This window comes from Rhinatrema bivittatum, chromosome 16 (genome assembly GCF_901001135.1).
Source record: "Rhinatrema bivittatum chromosome 16, aRhiBiv1.1, whole genome shotgun sequence".
Classification (NCBI taxonomy): domain Eukaryota; kingdom Metazoa; phylum Chordata; class Amphibia; order Gymnophiona; family Rhinatrematidae; genus Rhinatrema; species Rhinatrema bivittatum.
Genome location: NC_042630.1, coordinates 36,376,972 through 36,403,943, shown reverse-complemented (window position 1 = coordinate 36,403,943; position 26,972 = coordinate 36,376,972). Strand labels below are relative to the sequence as shown.

Here is a 26,972-nt window from a genome sequence, read left to right as displayed (position 1 = left end):
GGGAAGAGGGTAGCCAGCTGTCTCCAGTTTTTTGTTTTTTTTTTGGGGGGGGGGAGGGTTCAGGACAGGTTGATCCAGTCCTGGTTCTCCACTCCCCGGCACTATCCCCCTGGCATACACAGACTTGAATTTCCTGCATTTATTAGGAAAATCCAAATTACAAGTCCGCAGATTTAACCATGGCATAAACCAGGACTGGATCAGCCTGTACGGAAAAACATGGAGCCGAATGGCAACCTCATTCAAAACAGCAAATCCAGAGAAGTCTCAAAACATTGCCCACCTGTGCTGCTGATTTCTGACAAAAGAGAAGCAGGGCTTACGCTTACCCACAATGCACTCGGGTAGAAGTTGAAAAACCAGGAATGGCTGAAAAGCGTCATAAGAAAATAAGAACTGCCCCACTGTGTCAGACCAAGGGTCCATCAAACCCAGAATCCTGTTTCCAGTGGTGGCCAATCCAGGCTAATAGCAGCTTATGAACTTCTCCTCCAGGAGCTTGTCAAAACCTTTTTTAAACCCAGCTATGCTAACTGCTTTTACCATATCCTCTGGCAATGAATTTCAGAGCTTAATTGTCTGTCGAAAAATAATTTTATCCGATTTGTTTTGAATGTGCTACTTACTAACTTCATACAGTGTTCCCTAGTTTCTGTATTATTTGAAAGAGTAAATAACCAATTCACATTTACCGGTTCTGTTTTACTCATGATTTTATAGACTTCTATTATATCCCTCCTATGCTATTTCTTCTCCAAGCTGAACAGCCTTAACCTCTATAGCCTTTTCTCATAAGGGAGCCATCCCTCCAGAAACTAGGAAGACCATGCCAGCCTATCATAAAGAATAAAGGAGAGGCCTAGTGCAGGGGTGTCAACCCTGATCCTCAAAAGCAACAGACAGGCCTGGTTTTCAGGATATCCGTGCACTGCTTCCACTGTATGCAAATCTATCTCATGCATATCCATTGCAGATATCCTGAAAACCAGGCCTGTTTTTGGCTCTTGAGAACCAGAGTTGGCCACCCTTAGTCTAGTGGTTAGAGCAGCAGGTTCAAATCCCCCTTCTCCTACTGATGCTTCTTGTGACCTTGAACAAGTCACTTCATCCTCTGCTGCTGCTGCAGATTATAAGCCCTCTGGGGCAGGGACCCACCTGTTGAAAGTCAACTTGGCTTTGTAATGACGAATTAAATCAAAATCCAATGTAAAAGTGGTTGATAGAAAACCAAGCCAAAAAAAAAAGTGCTTTCAGATGCTTTTTATGTTGGGAAGGGACCTTAGCAGTCCCGAAATAGGGTTGCTAAATAGCTTTGTGTCATAGGGAGCAGGCTGATCCAGTCCTGGATTTGCCCCATTGCATGCCTGGAGTTGTAGTTCTGATTTTTCTCCATCGATTGTCCTAGGAACATGAGGACTACGAGCTTAGGCAATACAGTGGAGGTAAAGCCAGGACTGACTGGGTTAGCATGCTCCTTGTGACTTGGAACATGTGGGCAGGCCTAGCCCCCAGAGCCTTCCTCTTTAAATAAAGCTCTGCAGGTATCAGAATACATGTGTGGGGGGGAGGGGTGTATGTGGAATAACAGACGAGCATGACTGCCCCAAAGTCTCCCTGCAGGCGCTGAGTCCTGTGACCTGTGACCTGTCTTCCATTCCTGCTAGCCTCCTTTGCTCACCCTCGCTTCTCTTTATCTGCTTGCCAGGGTTTGAAGAGGAAGACAGTATTTACGTGTTTAAAGAAGACGAGATTATCGAGTACGACGGGGAGCTGTCCACCGACACCTTGGTGGAGTTTATTTTGGACGTGAGTATGCGGCTGCCCGTGTCCCGGTGTCTCCGCCATGCGCAGGATCGCTCTCGTAAACCTGCGAAGCCAATACCAGGTTAGAGACAGGCCGAGGCAATCCTGCTTTCATCCCTCCCTCTCCCCACCCCCCCACCCCCCGCCTGTCCACCACTGCAGGTAGGGACTTGTAGTTTGGAGCGTACCCTTCCAGAAGGCGGGAACTACAAGTTGGTGCGCGCACCGGAGATAAAACCAGCGCTGGACCAGTCCAGCTGGCTGACATGGCGCCAGTAAGCAAGTCTATTCACAAAGGATAATGGCCAGATTAATCCATCAAGTTATAAATCCTCCTCTCCTCCAGCCAGAGGCGTAGCAAGGGTCTCTGGCACCCGGGGGCCAATGCATTTGTGTTGCCTTCTTGGCGCCTCCCCCCCCCCCCCAAAAAAAAATCCTCCTTGTAGAAATACTTAAGGGCAAGAAAGTTATACTAATAGAAACCCCAGAAAAGAAATGATCATAAGTTGCCATACTGGGTCAGACCGAGGGTCCATCAAGCCCAGCATCCTGTTTCCAACAGAGGCCAAACCAGGCCATAAGAACCTGGCAAGTACCCAAGCATTAAAGGTCCATGTTCAAAAGGATTTAGCTGGCTAATTCAGAAGTTATTTTCATAACGATTAGATTTTAGGATTCTAGTAGGGCTAGACAGCACTACATTAGGATTCAGCTGTTCCTCTGAGCTCTGTAATGTCACAGTATCCCCAGGATTCCCTGCTGCTCACAGGCTGGGTGTGATGATTCTCGCTGATAGAAGGTGGGCCAGAGTCCAAGGTCAGGATAAGGAAATCCACATAATGAGGCTCTCCTGGTCCTGGAACAAGGAGGGCATGGTCTTCCACCTGTAGCAGCTGCCTTCCCCTCCCATTGAGCCCTCAGGAACTGAAGGCCATCAGGCCTTTTGCCACACATGGCCAATGTTGCAGGATGGGATACCAGGCATTACAAACATAGCCATGAAGTCAGATCCAGTTGAATACAGGTCCACTTGAGAGACAGGGCTGAAAGGAGACACCACGATGAGTCAAGATCCATGGAGTGGCAGAACTACTGCAGGGAAACTGAAAGCATGTTAGCACATACTAGTTTAGGACAAGACCAAGTTTTGGCAAAGAAAGCACGCATCTTAATATATGTACATAAGAAGACAGGAAGCAAGCTGGCCCCCAAGAGGAAGTAGGAGCCATAGAGCAGGTAGAGCAACCAAACCTTAGAATATACTGCCACCTGCTGGTGGGAGGATGGAAATTTTCTCTATCACGAGGTTCACTTAGTAAATGAACCACTGACAGGCTGGCAACTCAATCTCACACCGGAATTCACTGCTGCTCCTCTAAGCTTTGTAATTACACATTATTCCCATGATTTCCTGTTGCTCACAGGTCCTGTGATGCCACACTAACTTCGAGATCCCTTACTACTCATAGGCTTTGTGATATCACACAAGCCCTGGGACCCCCCTGCTGCAGCCAGGCTCTGTGATGTTGCATTATCATCCTGGGATCTCTTGCTGCTCACAGGCTCTGTGAAGCTAAACAACTGTGAATCAGAATTGCACATGTTCTAGCAATTAAAACCGACTAATTTGATTAGAACTATCAAATTAAATCTTTAAGTGTTGGAACGTGAAAATCAGTAGTGTACTTTCTGAGATTCATAGAGCTTATAAGCAGCAAGGAATCCTGTGGCCAGTGTGACATCACATAACCTGTGATGAGCAGGGAATCCCAGACACAGTGTGACATCACAGAGCCGGTGAGCAGCAGAAAATCCCGGGGATAGTGTGACATCACAAAGATCAGAGAAGCAGCAAGGAATCGTGGGGATAATATGACATCACAGAGCATGTGAGTGGTAAGGAATCATGGGGACAGTGTGACATCACAATCTGCAGAGGAGCAGCAAGGAATCTTGGGAAGTGTGTCATCACAATGCTCAGAGGAGCAGTCCTGCAAAAATCCTAAATCCTAGAGTATAAATTGCTATTGGTTACTGCTTAGTCTTGTAGGCCTTTATTTACACATTCAATCCAATATTCAGAAAGAGCTTTATATGTCTATTAATGATTCTTAATTGGGCCTGTTTTCTGGGTACCCCTAAAATGCCATGGACTTCCATCTTTGGAAAATTTAGCCCATAAAGTTCACCACAGTATTCAGACTGTTAACAGGCTTGCCAAAAAAACCCCCTCTACAAGCCCGTTGAGATGCAGCCACAGTAGCAGGCCCAGGTAAAATAAGATTTAAAAAAAACCCTAACAATTAGCATAGAGATTGTCACGTGGAGGTTCAATGTCCTCTTTGCGGCCACATGGTAAGTGGTTTGGGCTATGGTGTTTGAATCTAGGTTTCCAGAGGTTCACAGCTCAGTGATGAGTCTATGTGGTGCGGACAGATAAAACCCAAGGGAGGCTTGAGAAACTGCTGAATTCTTGCTCGTTCCCCTTAGGTTCTGGAGGATCCTGTTGAGGTTATTGAGGGACTTCAGGAGCTTGAAGCCTTTGAAAATGACGATGAGGATGCCAGACTCATTGGATTCTTCAAGAATGAAGACTCTGAACGTAGGTATCCACTTCCTGGCTGCTGGCAGATAACCCTTAAGCTTCCTGACCAGGTTGCTACCAGCCAGATGGCTTGCTGGAGCAGTGCATCTGGGAGCTTCTTTCAAGAGAAAACGACCAGGGCAAGCTGATACCGTCCTGTTTTTTTTTTTCTTTTTAATTTCATTGCACGCATGGATTTGTGAGCTCTGTTTTCCCCTAATTAATGCCAACATACAGGGAAGGTATAACCAGGCCCGGATCTGCCTATCCTGTAGAAACAGGGGAGTGGGGCGGTGTAGGGAGCTACCATAAATAGTCGAAAAGCAAGGCATTGGCATGCTGATTTCTGGCCCTTTCAGCCCTCGTTGATCAAGGTTCATTTTCCATTCCCGAGTGCCGGAGCCGAGGGGAGATTAATCTGAATGGACCAGGGTAACAGCTGACCCTTTATCATTGACGAGAGAGGCCAGAACAGTGCATCACTTGCAACTCAAGCACTTTGACCTTGCGACTGAATGGGGTTTTTTTTTTCTGGAGGATTCACCTGATCCCAGCTGGAGTCAGGAGGGAGCGTGTGGGTTTGGAGGGAAGGTGCAGCCCTTAGAGATCCCGGAACTTGCATCCAATGCGACGCATGGCATTGGTTTGCAAGAAGCATCATCATAGCCTGTTGGACGTGATGATGTCACATTCGTCAATGGGGGCCAACATGGGAAGGCGTGGGGGAAGTAGAAAAGGGAGTATGTTTGAAGAATGCAGACCTGGTACAGAAAAAAACCTTAGGATTTATTTATTTATTTATTTAAAAACTTTTATATACCGGTATTAGTATGCATACATCATACCGGTTTACAATGTAACTTTAAAGGTAGAAATTACAATGAACAGGGAGGGCGAACAAGGAGGAGTATACAAAGAGCAGGAGGTGGAGGAATTAAAGCAATAAATAAAAACTGCAACGGACTATTTACAGGAATATACAAGGCGTAGGCAAGATACTTGCAGAAGTCGGTGTACTTAATCAGGGTAGGCTTGTCGGAAGAGCCATGTTTTAAGTTTTTTTCTGAACTTGGCGTAACATGGCTCTAGCCTGAGAGTGGTAGGGAGGGTGTTCCATTGTTTAGGGCCTGCAATGGATAGTGCACGGTCCCTAGTAGAGGAGAGGTGGGCTTTTTTCAAAGGGGGAATGGAGAGGGTGCCTTTGTTGACAGTGCTAGTGGGTCGTTCAGTGCGTATAGGACGAAAGGGTTCATCCAACCAATTGGAATTGTGCGAGTGGATGGACTTGTGCACTATGGTTAGAATTTTGAAGAGAATTCGGGATGCGATGGGGAGCCAGTGGAGCTCTTTGAGTATTGGGGTAATGTGATCAGCTTTCCTTGAGTTGGTGATGACCCTGGCGATGGCATTCTGGAGCATTTGTAAGGGCTTGGTGGTGGAGGAGGGTAGGCCAAGGAAGAGGGCATTACAGTAGTCCAGCTTTGAGGAAAGGGTGGCTTGGACGACGGTGCGGAAGTCATGATAGTGGAGGAGGGGTCTGAGTTTCTTCAGGATGTGAAGCTTGAAGAAACCTTCTTTGAGGATGGAGTTGATCTGTTTTTTGAGATTGAGTTGTTGATCTATGATAACCCCAAGGTCTCTTACTGTGGGTTGGGGTGTTATGACGTTGAAAGCTGGATCGTTGGAGATCGGTGGTTTGGGAGGGAGGTGAGGAGAGATAAGGAGCAGCTCTGTTTTGGAGGAGTTTAGAGCAAGGTGGATGTTGGTGAGGAAGTCATTGATGTTGGCAAGACATGTGTTCCAGAAGGCAAGGGCATCTGAGAGAGAGTTGTGAATGGGAATGACGATTTGAACGTCATCTGCATAGAGGTAGAATTTGAGGCCGAGGTCTGTGAGGAGCTGACATAGAGGTGTGAGATAAATGTTGAAAAGGGTGGAGGAGAGGGAGGAGCCTTGTGGGACACCTTGAGACAAGGGATAGAGTGTGGAGTTGGCGTTTCCTATCTTGACGGAGAGCTTTCTGTTAGATAAGTAGGATTTAAACCATAGTAGGGCTAGGCCTGAGATGCCTATTTCGGATAGCCGGTTGATGAGGAGGTTATGGTTGATGGTATCAAAGGCAGCTGAGATGTCGAGTAGGGCGAGGAGGTAACAGTTGCCTCGGTCCATGCCTATGAGTAAGTGGTCCGTGAGGGAGAGCAGGAGGGTTTCTGTATTGAGGTATTTACGGAAGCCGTATTGGGCTGGATGCAGAATGTTGTTGCTTTCTAGATATTCTGTAAGTTGGATGTTTACAATCTTTTCCATTAATGAGCATCTTTGGAGGAAGCCTTCCCGACTCCGTCATTGATTCTCTGAGTGTTCCTGGGCAGGTCACTTTATCTCCCTGTGGCTAAGTTCTAATCCTGGCTCTGACATGGTCACTGTGCGACCTTTCATAAGCTACTTTCTCTCTGCTTTAATATGATGTCATAAGGTGAATTATTTCTACACTCTGCCTTTTAATATTCACCCAGTCATAAAGTCTGGAGCATTTTCCAATCACCTGTGGAAAACAGGAAGTCTTTTGTGTTTCCATGGTGCCCTTGAGATGCACAAGCAAACTATGGACCTTTGTAATACTGAGGCACCCCCATGCCTCCTTGTCACAAGATTATCATCTCTCCTTCCCTAGACCATTGATTTACGATGCAGTTGGCTGGGGTTTAGTGGGGATCACTGCTGACTGTTTCTCGAACCCAATCAAGGTTGGTTAAAAACTCCCATTCTCCAGAAATTTGACCCAACGCGGGGGATAATTCCAGTCCAGAAGTGTATGAAGGTTAGATACGTGAATGACTGGGGTGTTTTTCTAGAGGAGTCCCACGCTGATCTGAATGTTATCTGGCAATTCCATGCAGATTTAGGCTAGAAGACATTCTTGGGGTGGGAGGTAGAGTGAGTGTAAGGATGGATGTGCCCTATCCTTTCAGATTTTATCATGGGGAAACAATGCTTCATAGCAATCAAGTCAGTCAGAGGTTAGGAGGTCCTCAGCGCCCATAAACCCACACAGGCTCGAGAAACAGAAACAGAGCATGCAGGATTTGTAAAGCAATCACCCGATGAGTAAGCTGGCACACACATGGCAAAACTCAGCTTAGGAGCTGCTCCAGAACACACACACACACACACACGCTCGCTCGAATTACCCTGAACGCTACGGGAGTGTGTGACAGAGACCTGTGACTAAGCAGCCGTTAAATAAGCACACAGAACCTGGCGGTCCGCTGAGCAGCAGTTCTGAAGGCAGCGTTCCTGGTCCGAAACGGTAGCACAGTAAAGGCTGCTATGCCATTGCCTGCAATCAGATTATGCATCTCTGGAATGGATAAATATACCCCAGCCATGCACTGACTCAGTCCGAAGCATGAAGCACTTCTCATGTAGGATGGTATCCGTGTATTTCAATAATTAATTCTAATGCTCAAACAGGTGTGTGTCCCCCCCGTCCCCGTCCCCCCCCCCACTTTAAGGGGAGAGAAAGAGAGAGGGGAGGGGGAGGAAATCCCTTTGAATCATGTTCAGTGACTATTAAGTGGCCAGGCTGGAGACGTGGATTAAACCTGTTCGTTCAGCAAGGATGCTCTACAGAGAGCTTATATATTAAACTGAAAAGCAATCACTCACAGGGACGTCGCCCCTGGGTCCAGTGCATCCCTGAAATATGACTAATGGAAACTGGACAGGGGGCTCTAACACTTGCTCTAAGCACTGGGTCGAACTTTTGTTTGAAGAAGGCCGTCTATAAGTGTAACATCTCATAACGTAATTGGAGAAAGGATGCTGGATGTCATGGATCTTAGGTGTGGCCCACTTTGGCAGTTCTGAAATTCATATCGAGAAGGCCCGGGATGCATGCCCTAACTTGCTTTGAGGTTGAATCAGTCCAGTTAATAGGTAAAGGGATTAAGGCAAACCTTCTAGCTGGCTGGGTCGCTGATAAGGGGATTTTTTTTTTTCGGATGTGAAGAACCGTGAGCCATTTCAGGTCTAATGTCTGTGATGTCATGGATGGGCTACAGACAGATACAATCACAGTTCAAATTCCACCTCCCCAATGACATGCCTTGTGACCTTGGGCAAGTTGTTTTATCCCCTATTGCCTCAGGAACCTTCTTAGTTTGTAAGCTTTTTGGGCAGAACTTGCTGTACCTGAGTACTAATAATACTGTAAACTGCCTTAGCATTATTTGGAAAATGGGGTTAAAAATCCAGATTATTATTAAGACAAAGATTTGCCTTTCTTCCTTGGAGATGCTAGAGTTTGCAAACATCTCGGGTAACCCTGAATTTGTCTTTTGTATTTCAGAAGATTACAATTTGTCCTACCTTTGTTGTACAGATGACAGGGCAGGTAGACCACAGTACAGTGAAATTATAATAAGCTTTGGCAGTCTGGGCCAATCAGAAGCAGGATCAAAGCAATTCACAGCTATCTTGCCAAGTCTACTTTATGTGCCAATCAGGCCATTGTCACGTGGAGAACTCCAAAAGGGAAAATGGGATTGTTACATACATTAAGGAAGCTTTATGTCTATGACGGGGGCTAAGTCCCTTTGCATTGGGAACTCCACGTCATGGTGCATTCTGGTACTTGTCGAATCCTACAGGCCACTGGTAGTTACTACAACCTTCCATAGGACCTATAGGTGTTGTGATGAATGCACAAAATGGCCTCCTAGTGGAAGTGGTGGCGAAAAAAACAAAACCAAACTGTAAAATAATAATTTTAAAATGTATATTCCTCCTTTCCTGACACTTCAAAGTGGATTGCATTCAGCTATTGTCGGTAATGGAGTTCAAGAGAGTAATTGCTAATGGGAGTCAAATTCAATGTGCCATAGGGATGCAAAAGAAAACCCCAGCTGTGTACTAATAAACCAAATCTCTTTACTTCTTTAAGATTTCAAGGCCTTTGAAGACGCAGCTGAAGAATTCCAGCCCTACATCGATTTCTATGCCACCTTTGACAACAAGGTATGGGACTGTGCACTCTGAGAGCACCAAGACAAGGCAGAGGGGGGGAGGAAGAAGGAGTCATAAGCATGCACTTAAAAGCGATCTCATAAAGTGTAAAAGCCTCAGTTGTTGATGTTTCAAGTATTTTAATACATTTCCTATGTATCATTTCAACCAACGAATGTAAGCCCGATATGGAGTGCTACTTAGCAGATAAGTAGCGATTTATCTGGCTAAGTGGCAGCCACTGAATATCCAACCACCCTCAGTGGTCGCTGAATATCCAGCTAAGTAGTTAGCCAGATGTCCACTGAGCACATCAGGGCAGTGCCACTTATCTGGCCTGGATTTTCTAAGTTCGCAGGACTTAGAGAATCTGACGGTAATGGGGGGCAGGGGGGCGAAGCAGGGGGCAGGCCTGCGAAAGCCGGCAGCGATCGCACCACCGCGGTGTTATCGCTGCCGGCTTTCGCATCCAATAGCGCCACCGTGAAAGGTGGCGCTATTGGGCACGCTACTGGCGGCGATAAGGGATCTTACCTTTTTGCCATCAGCGATCTTTCGGCAGCGTCCGGCCTGACGCCACCCCGACTCCTCCTCTTCCGGTGCTGATGCCGCCCCGACTCCGCCCTGATCTAGCTATTACATGCAAAAAGTCCCTTTTCGCGTGCGATAGGGTTAGAAAATGACCCCCTTAGTCGGATAAGAGATTTTCGTACTTATGGAACAGGTTTAACTTAGCCAGATATAACCTACCTGGCTAAGTAACGCTTTTTGATGGGATATTCATCAGCAAACCTCTATATGTTTAATGATTATAGAAATGAAAGTAGAAGAGTGGCCTTCTTAGTTTCCAAGAGCCTCACATTCCCAGAATGCATTGCAGGTGATGACCTCACTCTGTCCCAACCTGAAGCAGACCCGTATGAACATGAGGCCAAGGAGGAGAGCATGCCAGAGATACTAATTGCTTTAGCATGTTAACTTTTTAGAGAAAAGAGTTGAAATCTTGAGAATGCCACCCATGCTGGTGAAAGACCATTCACCGTTTCCCATTGGAAAACCAATAGAAACCAGTCTCCCAACCCAATGGGTCAGAAAGTTAAAGGACATCCGTACTATGGATAGGAAAGAGATCTCCTCAGGGTTAGAGCTTCTCTACCCACCTAATATACTGTACTGTATATGCGAGGCAAATATATTTGAGGATCCATTTGGCTGTTTCCAGTTACAGCAAAGCAGAGAGTGTTACAGCAAAGCAGAGAGTGTTAACGACCATTATAGAAAAACATAAGAACATACGAGCTTATCACACCAGAAAATAACGTGTGCTATAATTACACCAAGGTGCTCAAATACAAAACTTCACTACCGTTATTGTTCCTTCAGGCTGTTCTGCAATCCTGTAGCATCATTGTATTACTGTGTATTTATTAGTTCATCTTCCTTCCTCTTTCTCTTTCGACTTGTCCTCCATTTCTCTCTTTCTTTGCCTTCTACTCTGATTGCCCATCCTTCTCTTTTCCCTACAATCCTTCTTTTCCAACCATCCTCATTCTCTCTTTTTTTTAACATTCCTTCATTCTCTCTCCTTCTGTTCTTTCTATGTCTTACTTCCATTCCTACCCCCCCCCCCCCCTCCTTCCTCTTTGTTCCTTGTGCTTTTATTACCGTTGCACTTGCCCAACTTTCCTCTTTCAACGCACAGGTTGCCAAGAAGCTGGACCTGAAGCTAAACCAGATTGACTACTATGAGCCCTTCCATGATGAGCCAGTCACCATTCCTAACAAACCCAACAGCGAACAGGAGATTGTAGACTTCCTTGAGGAGTATGAGAGGTAAATATTCTAACAAGTGGGAAGGGCTAGATGGGGGAAGATAAAGATAGTCACATGGTAATATAGTATTTGTCAGCAGATAAGAACCTTTCTGCCCTCTCGGACCGTCCAATTGTCCCTGTCTAACCTGTCACTATAGATCCTACTTACTCCGTGGACATCTCCCTTGCTCTTACTACCACCCTCTGTATCGGTCCCAAGCACGGAGTCTTCACTAATGTCATGTACATCACGTCTGTGCACTCAGTCAGGAATGCCGCACATCATTCGGACCTTCTTACACAATCTTATAGAATGTCAATACATGCAGTATAGACCAGAAACACATTGTAACTTGTTTTTCTGGTTGGCACCACCTCTGCTGGTAGGCGACTCTAGACACTCACTGAAAGGATGATGACTGAGGAAAGTGAATGTTCCACACTGTGGATCTTCTCTCGCTTCTTCTCACGGAGGATCTCAGGAGAAGATCTTCCAGACTTGGTACTGGACCTAGAATTCCCTCACTGAACAACAAAGGAGATGCCCCAGATGGCATGAGACTTCTTACCTATTGCAATCTTGTTGCCCCCTTTCCTTCCTCACAGTTGTGTACCCTATCTCAGTGATCATGGCATGAAAAACTTTCATGGCAATAAGAATGGGTTGACTTAGGGAATAGCCACTGCTATTACTGGCATCAGTAGCATGGGATCTACTTAGTTTTTGGGTACTTGTAACCTGGATTGGCCACTGTTGGAGACAGGATGCTGGGCTTGATGGATCCTTGCTCTGACCCAGTATGGCAAGTTCTTATGACATTATATCCCAGATGTGTGACGATGGTGATCACAAAGGTGCTTCTGACTGGGGATGGTAAGAAGACAGCAGAATATCCCAGCAAGCTATCTTTGACAGAGGCTGCAGGACAAAAACCTTCCCCCAACCAGACAGCTGCCTTCAACTACTCTGTTTCTATGGCAGCCTGGAAAAAATCCTGCTGCCATAGAAACGTGACATCCAACTGGCCTAACATAATACATTCTTTAAAGAACTCCCTCTATCTCTTTCGCTGTCTTTCCTACTATTAATTTCCTTTGACATTCTTAAAAACATCAGAACTTTTATTCAATGTGAGGGGCAGTGTCTGCTCCAGAAGACAATGAGAATCAGAACCAGAGGAGGAAACTAGAACAGATGTAGAGTGCTGTCCATGAAAATGATGAGGTTTCCTGCAGCCCGATGCCTGGCCATGACACCTTGTAGTGGAGTCATTCCTTCTAATAGACCCTATGCGTCTACGCTGACTATCTGCAGGAATCTATTTCACTTTAATGGGGGGAGAAAAATCACTTTACAATGCTTGGTTATTTCATAGCTTATTTTCTGTCTTTGTTTTACCAGATTTTCTCATCTCACAAAAACAAAATGGTATCAAATCAGCTTGCATTCATCCTTAAATGCTGCACCTGCATGTGTAAATCTTATAGCAAAACCTAATTACAGATTTTTGCTGTGCGTCATCAGGAGAAGATGATGTTGGCCATTTGACCCCAGCTAATGCCTGTGCTATCAAGCCAGTCATAACTTGCCCATGCCCCCACCTCTTGCTGTTCTTGTGAGGGCTGGAGAAGGTCAGAGTTGAAGCATCATGGCCCATCATTCCTGGCAGCTGAGCACTTTATCTTCAAGTTTACTTCCCCTCTCCAAGAGCAGCACAGGTGTCACATGAACCAATGTGGTTTTTAGCCTGAGCATCCCAGAAGCCAGGGATGGGTCAAAGAATCCAAACAGGATCACCAACTTGGCCGAATTAACTGGCCAGCCCCAAACCTGCTGGGGTATTTTAGCAACTGCTTCTGAAAAAGGGCGCCCAGCTATTCGTTTTGGGGCCAGTAACCTTTCGCCAGTTCTGTCAGACTGGAAAGCCACCTGAGTTTGCACTTTTCATGTATCTTTCATCAGTAGAGTCCATTTGTCATGCTGATGTGATAAGAGGCACGAAGCAGGAATAGCTGGGATGCCATCATGGAGTCTTCACGAATGTCTGTGCACTCAGTCAGGAATGCCATACATCATTCAGACCTTTGTATACAATCTTAGAGAACATCAGTACACGCAGTACAGACCAGAGACACATTGTAACTTGGAATCAACTCAAAGTGATTAAAAGAAGCATGAAAAGTCCTTGTTTTTAAGAGTTCCTCTTATTATATATCTATGGCTAGATTCTTGAAGATAGGGCTGAAGAGCAAAACCTAGATGGGATCAAGGCTGACTAAGTGGGGGTGAGGGGTCTGGGAGAAATCAGCTGGGTGGGGTTTCCCCTAGGATTGAAGAATGAGGATGGGGGGTCTCTGTCTGACGCTCACCCACTACAGATCTCTCCACAGCACTGGATGCAGCGTTCCCTAGCCCTACGATGCTCCGATGCACCAACAGGTTCCGGTGCAAGGCTATTAGGTGCCCTAGGCAACCTTCAGTCCCTGCGTCCTCCTCACCCGCCAAGTCTTTCCTACTAGCGACCGCTCTTGCAGTCTTCTGCTGCCCGCAGGATGGGCTCTGCTGATAGCCCCAGGCCACCTCCTGCAATTTTGCTGCCCCCCCCAAAGTGTGGCACTCTAGGTGATTGCCTGGTTTGCCTAACGGAAGCCCCAACGGCAGCTCTGAGGGAAGAGAAGGGATATCGGGCATCGGACAGCACCGATGTTAATTCTACTGCCGAGGACGGCCCCCAAAAAAAGAATGGGGCTGCGGCAGTCGCTCCGGTGCATTTCCCACTAAGGTCAACCCTTGTTGGGATTAAAGCATCACTCTCAGACCCTCCAACTTATGAGCCCCCCCCCCCCCCAAAAAAAAACAACAACCAGGTATTGAATAGTTGCTTCTGGGACAGTAATTCTGTACTGTGCATTTGTTAAAGCAGCAAAATTCTGTGAACCTGCTTCTTGTAAAGATGAATCACGTCTATTGTTTTTGGGAGCAGAAGGCTCTGGACATTATGATTTATGATGCGGCCCCCAGATGTGTGCCTGGATCTGATTCATCCTTTTTTTTTTTTTTTTTTTTTAAATAATGTCTCCTCGCTTTCTTCACATGAATCACAGGCGTGCCATCTACCCTCCCTCTCGGCTGCTTTCCAAGGGGGGGGGGGTCTCTCACAAAATTGGAGTGAGCGGGCAGAAAGAGTGGCAGATGAGTTTTGGAACGGATAGGTGCAAAGTTATGCAGCTGGGGAAAACCCAATCCAGACTTCTCCTAATGTTACCACTCAGTAAAGGGACCTTGAAACCACTGGGGGGGCAGCTCTGCAAAATCATCAACTCACTAAGCAGCGGCAGCCAAGAAGGCTGATAGATTGACTAACACAACAATAAAGGAGATGATACAATTATACAAACTCATGATGTACCCGCATCTTGAATACTGTGGGCAGTTCTCGACAGCTGATCTAAAAAAAAAAATCAACATTGTATAGCTAAAAAAAACCAAAACAAAGCACAGAGAAGGCAATGATGATCTGGGGGTAGGGAACAATTTCCACGTGAGGAGAGACTCAAAAAGTGATGATGTTTCAGCCTGGAAAAGAGGTGACTGAGGGGAGATGAGATGGAGGCATACAAAATCGTAGGAGGTGTGTGGGGAATTATTAGTCGTGTTCTCAGGGCACAGGAAACCGGCGGGCCCCGATGACAGTATCAGGGTGCAAATTTAACACGGAAGACGGGGGATTTCCTCCCACACCGCAGAGCTAAGCTGTGCGACCCGGTCGGCACAGGACAACGTGAAGGCAAGTAATGCAACCAGGCTCAAGCAGGGACAGGCTAGACACAGGCTTCATGCACCCCTGAAACATGACTACTGGAAACCGGACAGACAACCCTACACCCGATCCGGTTTCTTCTCGGAGCACTTGCAGCTTGCCAGTGTCAGGCACAGGACCGTGAGACGGTCCTCAAGGTCTGACCCAGTTTGATAGCTCTTCTGTTGAGAGACAAGACCAGTATCACCCTGTATTAGTCAGCAGGCTTGGCACATAGGTGAGAGGGTCAGTCCAGGAACTGGACTGACCCTCTCACTCTTGTAGGTTGGTCTCTCCAGTGAAGTTACCTAGCAGGAGATTGTCGGAGGGGCTGTGAAGTAGGCACCATTTCTACTCTCTGGGCTCCTGCTCCCAGTGCCAGCCACCCACTGCCAAACACAGACAAATAAAAGATCCACAGACAAGCTGCAGGTGGACTAACTTGATGCACTTGCAATGAGCTTTCCAGAGCTCTGCTCCCTTCATCAGGTCTTTACTGAATGAGCCAAGGATGATGATCTCTGAATATACAAAAATGGAGGCTCCATTAGAACACCAGCATTTGCTTTCAGCGCTGTCAAGTGAAAAGATGATGGGAGAGGAAGGAATATTATATGGTTGGGTTTGTCCTTTCAGCCATTACATATGATAAAGTCTGTTTGCTTAACGTATGTAAAAGCTGGAAGGATACCCAGGCGAATCATCCTCCCCCATCTTTTACTGCATTGAAAACAAGAAACACTGATGTTATAATCCAACCTGTAATTTGCTTGTATATTATTGTTTTCCCTTAGTTCACTTTGTATTTACCTGATGAAGGGGACATAATTCTTGAAAATTAATCACAAACGTATTCAGTTAATCCAAAAGGAAAACGGTATCACCTACAGCTTTTCTGTTGACCCTTATTTCTACATATCTCAGTGGACTGACAGGGCAACTGCCCTGCTTTAGTCAACACTGCAGAATAATTGAGTGGCATAATCCCAAAATCAGGCACTGGATTAACTAGATTCAAGATAAGCTTTCCCCAGAGTCATACCGGGATTGAAAAGCATTGGCTCGCCAACTGGGACCCATGAACTGCAGGAGGAAATCCAGAGCCCACAGGAATTATGCCTCTCTCTGTCCATCCTAGCATCCCTCTGGCTCTGGCCACTATGTTGTCGCACTGTTCCATTACCTTGAAACCATCACGTCTAATTAAACCGACATCTCTTCCCTGCTGTCTGGAGGTCAGCAATTCATTTCCGTCCCCGTTCACCCCATTGTGTACGGCTCTCTTGGATTTTTTTCACCCCAAAGGAAATAACTCTGCATTTATTTTTTAGCATATACACTCCTCAAGCTTTTTAAATGGCTTCTTATTCCATTTTCTCCCTCAGGCATGGATGCTCTTTTGAAGATCGTAGCATCGTCTGCAAACAGACAAACTTTCTCTTCCATCCCCTCTGCAATATTGCTCACAAAGATATTGAACAGAACCAACCTCAGAACAATTCCCTGGGGGCGATCCATTCATTGCCTTTCTTTCTTCAGAGTGAATTCCATTTACCGCCACACTCTGTTGTCTGTCTCTCAACCAGTTTCTAATCCAGCCACCCAACTTGGGACCCACCACTAGCCCATTCAGTCTATTTTTGAGCTTTATCTTTGGAACAGTATCATATCCAACTATGAAGCATCCAGCAGCTGTCTCCTATCTAATTCTCTGGTCACACTGTCAAAGAAATTGGTCTGATTTGTCCGACAAGATCTCTCTTCTGATAAAACCATGCAGCCTTGGATCCGGCAACCTGATGCTTTCAAGATGTTTCTTTAGAAGAACCTTTCATTAATTTTCCTACCATCAAAGTCAGACTAACCAATCTGTCAGTATGATATCCATTCTCCTCCCTCTTAACACTTTTATGAAGAGGGTCAACATGGCCAGTGCTGAGGATGGTGTGGAGGTCCAGTCATTGCACAATGGCGACACCTAGTGGCTGGACTTGGAGGCTCACAACTGCAGGGTTCTGGAAGAAGCCCTGGTGCATGAACCCCAGCCGAGGACCATCACTGCTATGATTGGGCTACATGAGTTGGAAGGAGATAAAATCTCTGGGTAGTTGTGAATGAAAGTCCATGGCACCAGAGCCCATTCCTAATTTTGAATGAGCTGGAAGCCCAAAAGAGCAGGAAGAAACTATTAGGACAATAATGAAAAAAATAAGATGGACAACATTGTTATTTATTTAGAGGTCACTATTCAAAGCCTTTGGGCACATAACGTTTCAAGTTGCCCACACAAAAGCCGAGTTTTTAAATTTTACCCCCACTGAATGCACAAATTTTGCACACAAAAATTATCCAGACTAAAAGGATGTCGATGGAGGCATTCCAGGGGTGGAGCTAAGCTTTAGCTGGCGGGTACACATGCTGAGTACGTGCCAGCTAAAGTTATGGAAAAAACAAGTTTGCGTACCTGTAAACAGGGTTTTCCATAGACAGCAGGATAAATTAGCCATAAAATGTGGTGATGTCATCCGACAGCACCGACATGGACCCAGCTGCTAGAGCTCAATAAAAAAGTATGGCTAATTCATCCTGCTGTTTACAGAGAACCCTGTTTACAAATAAGCCTACGTCATTTCTCCATTGACAGGCAAGCATGAAATAGTCATGGCATGTGGGGAGTCCCCAGCTGAGGGTTGCATTGCGGAGCGGTTACTTAAAGACAACTCAGTCCCACCAGGTGAAGAATGGACTACTGGTTGAATGGGCTGCACAGAGCTGCTTGTCCAAAGTGACTGTCACCTCGCAACATGCTGTCCAAGTAGTCATGGGATGTGAAGGTGTGAACAGATGACTGAGTCGAAGCTTTGCAAATGTCTTCAGTGGATGTGGTCCTGAGATGAGCCTTTTCAGAGTTTGTTAATCTGTAAAACTGAGCTATACAGTCCGCTAGCCAATTTGACAGCGTTTGTTTGGCAATTGTCCTTCCCGATTTATTGGGATCAAAGGATGCAATTAGTTGAGACATTTGACGATGAGGTTGAGTCCTCTTCAAGAAATACAGTCCAAAAAGTGAAAAGTCCATTCTCCTTTGTGCACATGTAGTCTTGGAAAGAATGTTAGGTAGCACAATAGCTTGATTAATGTGGAACACAAATACCACTTTTGGAATGACCTCTCTATAAAGAAAAAATTGAAAGTATGATGCATAAGAAATCAGAGCCTGCAATTCACTTATTCTTCATGCCAAAGTGATGGCCACGAGAAACAACACTTTCCAGGTGAGAAACCTAAAGCCAACCAACTCAAGCGGTTCAAAAGGAGGTTTCATGGGCTTAACTAGAACTATACTAAGGTCTGCCACAGTCCTTTCATGAATTTGAATACCAAAAGGTGTAGAGAGATCATAGCCCCTTCCACCTACTTGCGATATAACATAATGGCACTGAGATGAACTTTGACTGAAGAGATGCTAAGGCTAGAGGACAAGAGGAAGAACAGATACTGAAGCAATCTTTCAGGCCACAGGAGAAGAGATCCAGATGATCCCATGCCAAGTTGAGAACAGAATCTCCTGGTAGAGGCGTCAGTAGCCAGAGGCACTTTCTATGGTGGGAATCGTAGTGAAAGACTCACCTTTAGAACTTCCGCATTCATTCATCACTGAAGGGATGCTCTCATTCCAGAGGTCACAGAAATGCGGTGGGATAATAGTGGTTGATAGAACTGATTCCATTGACTTTGGAGACCTCATTGAAGGCCCCACATGTGTAGACAAGCTAAAGGAACTACATGTACTGCAGCCACCATGTGTCCGAGGAGGACCAGGACCAACATTGCCAATGCCCGGACCTATTGAAGGACAAACTTTACTAGGTCCATCAGTAATGTGGCTCTTTGACAAAGAGAAACATTTTTAGCCACGGCTGGTTTGTAGATAAACGTATCTGGCTAAATTTGGTGGGATATTCAGTGGTGCAGCTGCATCACTGAGTATCCCCAACTATCTTAAAGATAGCTGGATAAAGTTATCCAGCTAACGTTAGGACTACTGTACCACTCAACCAGAGTTGCCAGATAACTCATCCGGCTAACTCGGAAGTTAAAATCACTACTTGAACATCAAGATTTCCGTTTAGTCCTACAATCCCTGATATTGAATCAAGTGGATTATTGTAATTCATTGTACTTTGCACTTCCCACAACTGTTCTACGCCCCCCCCCCCCCCTATAGTTAATTCAAAACATGGCGGCAAGAATCCTAATAGGAACACGAGTCAGAGATCACATCACCCCTGTCTTATTCAACCTTCATTCACTTCCAATCACACATAGAATCCAGGATAAGATTCTAACTCTAATTCATAACTTGATTCACAAAGACTCTTCAATATGGCTCAACACATCCCTTTGACTCTACAAACCAACCAGACAGTTAAGATCCTCCATGCAAAATCTTTTAGAAGTTTCAGCTCCAAAGGCTGCAAGGCTAGACATTACCTGGAAGAGGGCTTTTTCAGTAGCGTGGCGACTCTTATGGAACTCTTTCTTTCATGTCCTTCGTAATATCTCCTGGACTAAAATGTTTAAGAAGGCTTTAAAAACCTTCTTTTCACCAAGGCTTTCAATCAATTTAACAAATTGCTTATTCCAGTGCATCGAGCACCCACTGCCATGGTATATTTTGTACCCCCCTTCTGTCTCTCTTCGTGTAAGTTTTCAAATATGCTGTCAAAATATTTGCTGCTGTTTTATTATGAATGTTTTTAAATTTGTAGGCCGCCTCGTGCAATAATTGTAGAGTGCGGGTTAAAAATATTTTAAAATAAAATAAATCCTCCTAACTTAACTCTGCCCAGAAACACCCCCAGAATGCCTCTATGTCATCCGGCCAAATTTTACCTGGATAATGAGCTATCTGGCTAAAATTGAGCCAGATAAGGGCCCAAAATATCCAAGAGTCAGCATTTAGCTGGATAAGTCTCAAGTTATCCGGCTACATGTTAATGAATATAGACCCCCCCCCCCCCCTAAAAGTTCTGTCTGAGGGGCTGCTGAAGCAGCAGCAAAAAAAAGAAATAGAAACAAGGCAGATAAGGGCACTCGGTCCCAAAAAATCCGAAATATTTTGAGAGGGACTGGAACACATCCATGCAGTAGCTCGGACGAAGAAAGACTGAGGGACTCACAAGGCAGTGCACACAAGCAGGAATTCCTGCACATGCTCAGTAAGACTTTTACTGAGTTCTGAGAGCTGGGTCCGTCTTGGCGTCATCAGATGACTTCACTAATTGTTAGGGCTAGCTAACTCATGCCTGCTTTTCAACTGGAGGGCTATAGCTGTCCTAACTATATCTGCTGCGTACCTTGATCTAACTTGTGCATATAAGTCCCGCTGAGCATCTTGGAAAAGTTAGGCATGTAACTTTCCCGGGATATTTTTTGCCGCTCACCAGCTTTACTGCATATTCATCTCTCAGTCTTTCAATCCCACGGCTGCCACTGACGTATCTGAAAACGTCTCGTCGCCTCACCTTACCTCTTTGGCTATCTTTTCTTCCATTTGCCTTCCTGACTTCTTTCCCCATCTCCTTCCACGTCACCGGATATTCTTTCTTGTGACCCTCTTTCGGAGATGCCTTGTACGTTTTGAACACCTAATGTTTCTGCCCCTAATTTTTCAGCCATCTCTTTTGTAAATCATATCAGTTTCTTTTTCCTCTTACTTTTATTTACTTTCCTTGCATAAAGATTTGTTGCTTTCTATAGCTCCTTTTATTTTACCCCACTGTTCTTCCATGTCCTTTACATCATCCCACCCTGCCAGCATTTCCTTAAGGTACTTCCCCATTTTAGCAAGGCTGGTGGGATTTCTGTGTGACTTCCTGTTTTGTGTGATACCTCCAAGGCTGATGATCAGTGAGGCTCAGGTGGGCTCCTACCTGGATTTTAGAAACGCTTTCTATATTCATAAATACCAGGTGACTATTGCTCCTTCTCTCGTGGTTCCATTATCATTTGTCTGAAGAGGAAGGAAGCCCTGGATCACTCTACTTCTCACTGATTCCACAGATGGGATACTTCAGTCCATCTCTTGCTGGGTAAAATCTGCTGCCAACAAAACTTCCCCCATTCTCAGTCTGCTTATGCTGAGGTAAACTGTCATGTTTACTTTTCACCTGAGAGAAACATTTGCCTACTTAGAATGGCCATTGGATTCAAAAGCAGCCAGGTGGCTCGTGGTCAACAGGGACAGGCAGAGTCAGTCCTGCAGAGCATCTGCTTTCCTTGAGAGATGCTGGAACTACAAGTCCCTTGATGCAATGGGGTCAGAACTGGGACTGGCTCTGCCTGTGCCTCGTGACACAGAGCTCGGCAGCCATCTTAGAGCGCATCTATAATTTGATCGGTTTGCCTGAATGTTATCACCGTTCACACCAACCAGAGGCAGTGGTACCAGGACACACTCGATCAGCATAAATGCATTTGCGAGATTGTTCAAAGCAACAGGGGCATGGTGTTTGCAAACTCATACTCTATCATCTTCGTGGCAACAACGATATCCTCGGAAGTCTTGATGCTTTTCGGTTTCTTGGCGTACACCCTTCTAAAGATTTCTCCTCCATTGGTGGCAAACTCCCCCCCCCCCCTCCCAAAACATCACCATTTTAGAGCAGAGCTTTCTGGGTCCATGTAGATTGGTTTCAATTCGTGTCACAAGCCAACTCCGTCTGATTTCTTGAGTAAATACTGTATTGTGTGCACGGTGCTGAATGGAATTCTGGCTCGATAATGAGGCGGCAAGAGAAGAGAAAATAAAACATAAAAAGGGGAGGGGGGGGAAATATAACTCCTTTAAATGGAAATGTTGAAATTTTCTGTTATTCTGATTTTTTTTTTTCCACTTTTTGTTGTCAGCGTTGATGAAAACCCGCTTCTGACTCCCAGACTCACTTTAAATGTTGACGGTTCAGGGACTTCGGTTGCCATGACAGCGGATCTTTATTGCCACTGTGGTACAATGCACAGTTCCTTAAGTGCTTTATTTTATTATATTATTATTATTGCTTTCTTTCTGTTAGATTTGCTGTCTCCCCCCCCACCACTACTACTTTTTCCGAATGCTCTCAAAGGGACAGCAAACTAACTTTATCTTTGCTCAAAGTTATATTAAAAAAAAAGAGCAAGGGGAGGAGGATTGCGCACGGATGTGATGAAATCCTGCCAGCAATAAGCCTCTCATCTCCTTTCTCCCTTTTCCACCCCCCTGAGTAAAAGTTCCATTTACCCATCCCTCACCTCACATCCCTTTCACCCAGTGATATTTATCTTCTAGTTTTCTCTTTCTGCGTGGCTTGGTGATATTTACCCTTTCATCACATCTCAGACTCATGACGCTGAAGAAGAAACGTGCGGAGGCCGGACCTGCCCAGTGGGCTCCGGGCCATTGTGGACAGGCTGAGCCAGCCCTGGGTTTTGCCCCTCTTGCATCTCTGGGCCTGGAGCTGTCTTCCCTTCTTAGAGAAACTGGAAATGCAAGTCCATAGATGCCCCAGATAGTAAACCATGACTGGCTGAGGCTGAATTTGATGACCTCCTGGAGCTTGTTCGCCAACGCAAGACCCGGTTTATGGAGGGAGACTTGTGGCCAATCCAGGTGTGCGCCAAGAACCAAAATACCTCAGGACGGGGGCTGCATCAATAAAGGGTCCCTCCCAAAATTGAGGGCATTGTCACCTTTTTTTGCAAGTCATGATAAACACGAATAGCAATGTGTGCCTGCTTGAGGAGGGCTTGGAAGTTGGCAGACTGGGTCATATCTACGCAGACAAGCATCGGTGTAGAGCGAGGTCCGGCTCAGAAAATCTGGTACACATTGTACCTTCCTAGAATGGCCAACAGTCGAGTGCCCCCATGGATCGGTACTGGAACCTGGGCTATGTAACACATTCTTCAGTGATCTGGAAAAGGGAGCAGTGAGCGAGGGGATCGAATCTGCAGATGACACAAAATAACCGAAAGGTGTTAAAGCAACGAGCGGACAGTGAGGAACTGCAGCAGGACCTTGCGAGATTGGGGAACTGGACATCTCCGCGGCAGACGAAATTTAAGGTGGACAAGCGCAAAGTGACGCGCACAGGAAAAAATGATCCTTACTGTAGGAACACATTGCTGGGTCCTCAGCAAAAGGATCTTGGAGTCCTTGTGGCCAGTGCACCGAAATCTTCAGCTCAGTGTGCGGAGGCGGTCAAAAAAGAGCAAATAGGAATTATTTGGAAAGAAACGGAGAATACCAGAATGACTCTGTCGGTCCATGGTGTGACCGCACCATGTTAAAACAGCAGCGGACTGAACCTTAAAGGTTTGCCATTATGGACAAATTCCTGAAGGAAACGTCCATAAAACATTATTAGCCAAACAGACTGGACAAAGGTATTGCTGGGAGGGAGTAACAAGGAATCGATCTGGCCACTTTCAGAGACAGGCTGCTGGGCCTCCTGGACCCTTGGTCCGACCCAGCATGGCACTCCTTATGTTCTTAAGTGCCTCCCTGCTTGAGCGTGACTCCAACTGAACCGGAACTGGCTAAGCCATCCCTTAACACTTGCTCACAGGGGGCCTAATCTATAAACCCATCCTCAGCAGAGCATTTTCGGGCATGCGCGGAGATTAATGCCAGCCTTTGATGAACTGCGCGGCAGGAGCGGCCCAGTTTGTAAATTACCACAAGGCCCTGCTCTCAAAGTACACGCGAACGTTTCGGGCGGATATTTCCGGTGCAGGAAATCGCATGTTTTCTTTTACGAAACATCTGCATCCTTTAGGTGCATGAGAAAATATAACACGTGCCTGCAGATCCGTACGCAGAGGCAGGTCGTTTACACAAAGCGAGCGTGGATACCGTTTTGAAAATGCTTGCGCTCACACTTGAAATCGCCAGGACGCCGCTACCTCCACCAGTTCACCCAGTCCAGTTCCCCTAGAGCCTCTAGCATTTCACCTTGAATCCCACCAGTTCACCCAGACCCTCCTTGCCCGTAAGCTGCGGACAACGGACAAGTCTGATTTCACTTGCGCCAGTCAATGAGCAGCTCTAAAAGCGTACAAATAGGTTTGGTAATCTTTAGGTGTATATTATCTTACAAAGTAGCAACTGGTGCGGGTACGACGGAGCCACCCTAGCCCACTGCTTATTCCCCCCTGGAAAAATGTACGTGCGAAATGAAAAATACGTCCATGCTCTCAACGTTTAGGAAATGCATATCCATGCACACGTGCTACTTACATGCGGAGTGGGCTATTTTCACAGGCAAAACCCCTTGGAAAACTGAATCCACCCATTCTTTTAGTCACTTAGGTGTGGGCTAGGTCTGATGGAGCCTGCCGCTTGTGATAGGGCCAACCGGGAAAATTATCCAAAGCTCTCTTTGCCCGTCCCATCCACTTGTGCCTCCTCCCAGAACTGAGTCACATCGCCAACAGTGGTTGTTTAGCGTAACAAGTACCACGGGCCATAAAAGTTAAGAAGGAGAGTACGTCATTCCCCCGTGCCACAAATTTGCCTGTCGTCTCTGGGACAAGGACATATTTTTGTGCAATCAAATTCGAATTATGTTGAAATCTCAGCATCTCGTGCTTCACTTTTATTATCCAATTCATCTGCCATGGAGTGAGCCCTTATGTTAACCACCGTGATTACTGGTGACATCCACTACACTTTTAACTTCAACTAGAAGCCCCTTGATGTAGCGTCGATTTAAATAGGCTCTGCCTCCTTGATTGTCAGATGTGCTCTTTGTATTCTGTTTAATATGCAAAGGGAGCAATGTGCTCAGAGGATAAAAAAAAGTAAGCACTCAGCTCCTAATGAGGTCTGACACAGGCGGGCTTTTTTTTTTTTCTCAACCCTACCCTGGAGGCACAGCTCACCGGTGCGGTGGTCAGGATATCCACGATGAATAACCAGGAGATAAGATTTACATCCGCTGAGTCTCCAATGCATGCAAATCTGTCTCTTGCATATTCATCGTGGATAGCCTGGATAAGACTGTCTCTGTTAGGTGTCGCTGCCAGAGCAGGGTTGAGACGCATGTTTGTAAGCTCCACGGAGCAGGAACTGTCTGCTACGCACTGCATATGTTTAAGAGTGCTTAAGAAATGATAAATTAGAGTAGTGGAGAACCAGTGCAATTGGGAAGCCTCATATGCAATGTCATTATTGGGTACAAAGTAGGGTTGAAAAAAACCCAAACTATAATATTACACTAAAAAAATATGAAAGAACAAAACAATTGTATTCTAATTGCATAGTCATAGTTGCCGTTTTCTTACGTGATGCGCAAATTATGGCCTGGAATAATGGCGGCTCACCTTGCAATGGGCCAATTACTTCCCAAAGCCTAGCTCGCTGCCGGAGCGGCCCCATCATTTTTTAGACGCGGCGAGGGCCACGAGCGCTGCAGAAGCAGCAATAAATAATTCTAATAGGTTTTTTGCTGGGCGCTGCGTGCAAATGAAATGTAGGAATGATCTAAAGGAGCAGGGCAGGAGCAGAAGGTAACATCTCCCACAAACAATGTGACGCGGCAGAGCAGGCAAAATGTCCGAGCGAAGCAATTAGCAGGCACAAAAGAGAATTCATTCCCAACGGCTGCCGGCTCAATTTTTCAAACTAATTGGGAAATATTTGTGATGATGGAAGATTCGAACATCCTCCATTGTATGTTCCTCAAGATGAATATTTTGCCGAATGACTTCTCCCTCTTCCCCAGATGTGACTCCCTCTTCCACTAGTTTTAAGAGACTGGAACAGGGACCCGCATTATTAGCCAAGGCCAAGACAAGCTCTAAAATGCAGGGGATGCTTTTTGATTGACTTTTGAAGTGGATTTGGCACTGGTGAACAGCATCTGACAACACTGGGAACAGGGAGGATAAGTTCTGAACAGCTCCGAGCGGCCCCATATACGCTCATAAACGGCCTCACTGAGCTTTCCTCCAGTATTTTATAACCCACACCTACCGGGTACATGCAGGTTATAAAATATGGGTTGTGTCTGCCCCCAGTGTACCTGTGAATACCTTAAATGCATTGAAAGCATGTGCTTTCTCTATTTACCTTCTAAACATACCTGCGTATGCACAAAAAAAATAGAACTTGGACGAGTAAAACCCTGGTTTGCACCGTGGAAGTCGGTATATTTTTAAAACATGTGCGTGCAATTGAAATCGGTTTTCCGATACTTCTCCCAGTTCACCCAGGCCTTCTCCAGGTCATCAAGACCCTCCTGGTTCTTCACCATAAGCTTCCCCCCCCCCCCCCCCAACCCAGCCAATAGCAGACAACAGACCAGTCTGATATCAACTGCGCAAGATAATTAAAGAGATGTAAAACCGCGGAAATGAGTTGCCGGATGTACTCGCGTAAATCTTATGAAATAGCAACTTACGTGCGTGACTCTTAGCCCCGCCTCCACTCCGCCCCTTCTTTGGCTCAGGTAAAATGTGCACAGGAGAGTGAAAATATGCACACATTTTTTTAATGTGTAGAGAATAGCATGCACGCAAGTCCAAGCTAATTACGTGTGAATATGCTCATTTTACACGTGCAGCCCCTTTAAAGATTCGCCCCAGAGAGCTGATTTCAGGTCTGGGTGTCAGAGTTGCAAACTAGCTGCCATCTTTTTCCAGTCATCGTCTGGGGAAAGGCAGACAACTTGTTTTCAGCTGGGTCCCCGGAGGTGCGTTGTAGGGGGGAGCGACAAGCTCCATGTCACGAGAGACAGGCTGAGCTAGTCTCAGTTTCCACTGCCCTCCCCCCCCCCCCCCCACACACATCAATGTATTTTCAGTTTCTCTGAGAAAAGATAGGACGAAAAATCCATAGACGCAATGGAAGCAAACCCAGGACTAATCTCAGTCTCTCCCTGGAGGCATGGAGCTTTGTTACAATCCTTGTGCAGGGAGATA

The 26,972-nt window shown here is 45.9% G+C and overlaps 1 protein-coding gene across 1 annotated transcript in view; it reads left to right on the top strand.

Moving 5' to 3' along the window:
• The window catches only part of CASQ1 (calsequestrin 1), an 82,280-nt gene that overhangs the window by 32,988 nt on the left and 22,320 nt on the right, over positions 1-26,972 (top strand). The window contains exons 4-7 of the mRNA XM_029580930.1: positions 1,706-1,806; positions 4,294-4,405; positions 9,333-9,406; positions 11,097-11,227. Of these exons, the coding sequence (XP_029436790.1) occupies positions 1,706-1,806; positions 4,294-4,405; positions 9,333-9,406; positions 11,097-11,227 (418 nt within the window). The remainder of the gene's footprint in view (positions 1-1,705; positions 1,807-4,293; positions 4,406-9,332; positions 9,407-11,096; positions 11,228-26,972) is intronic.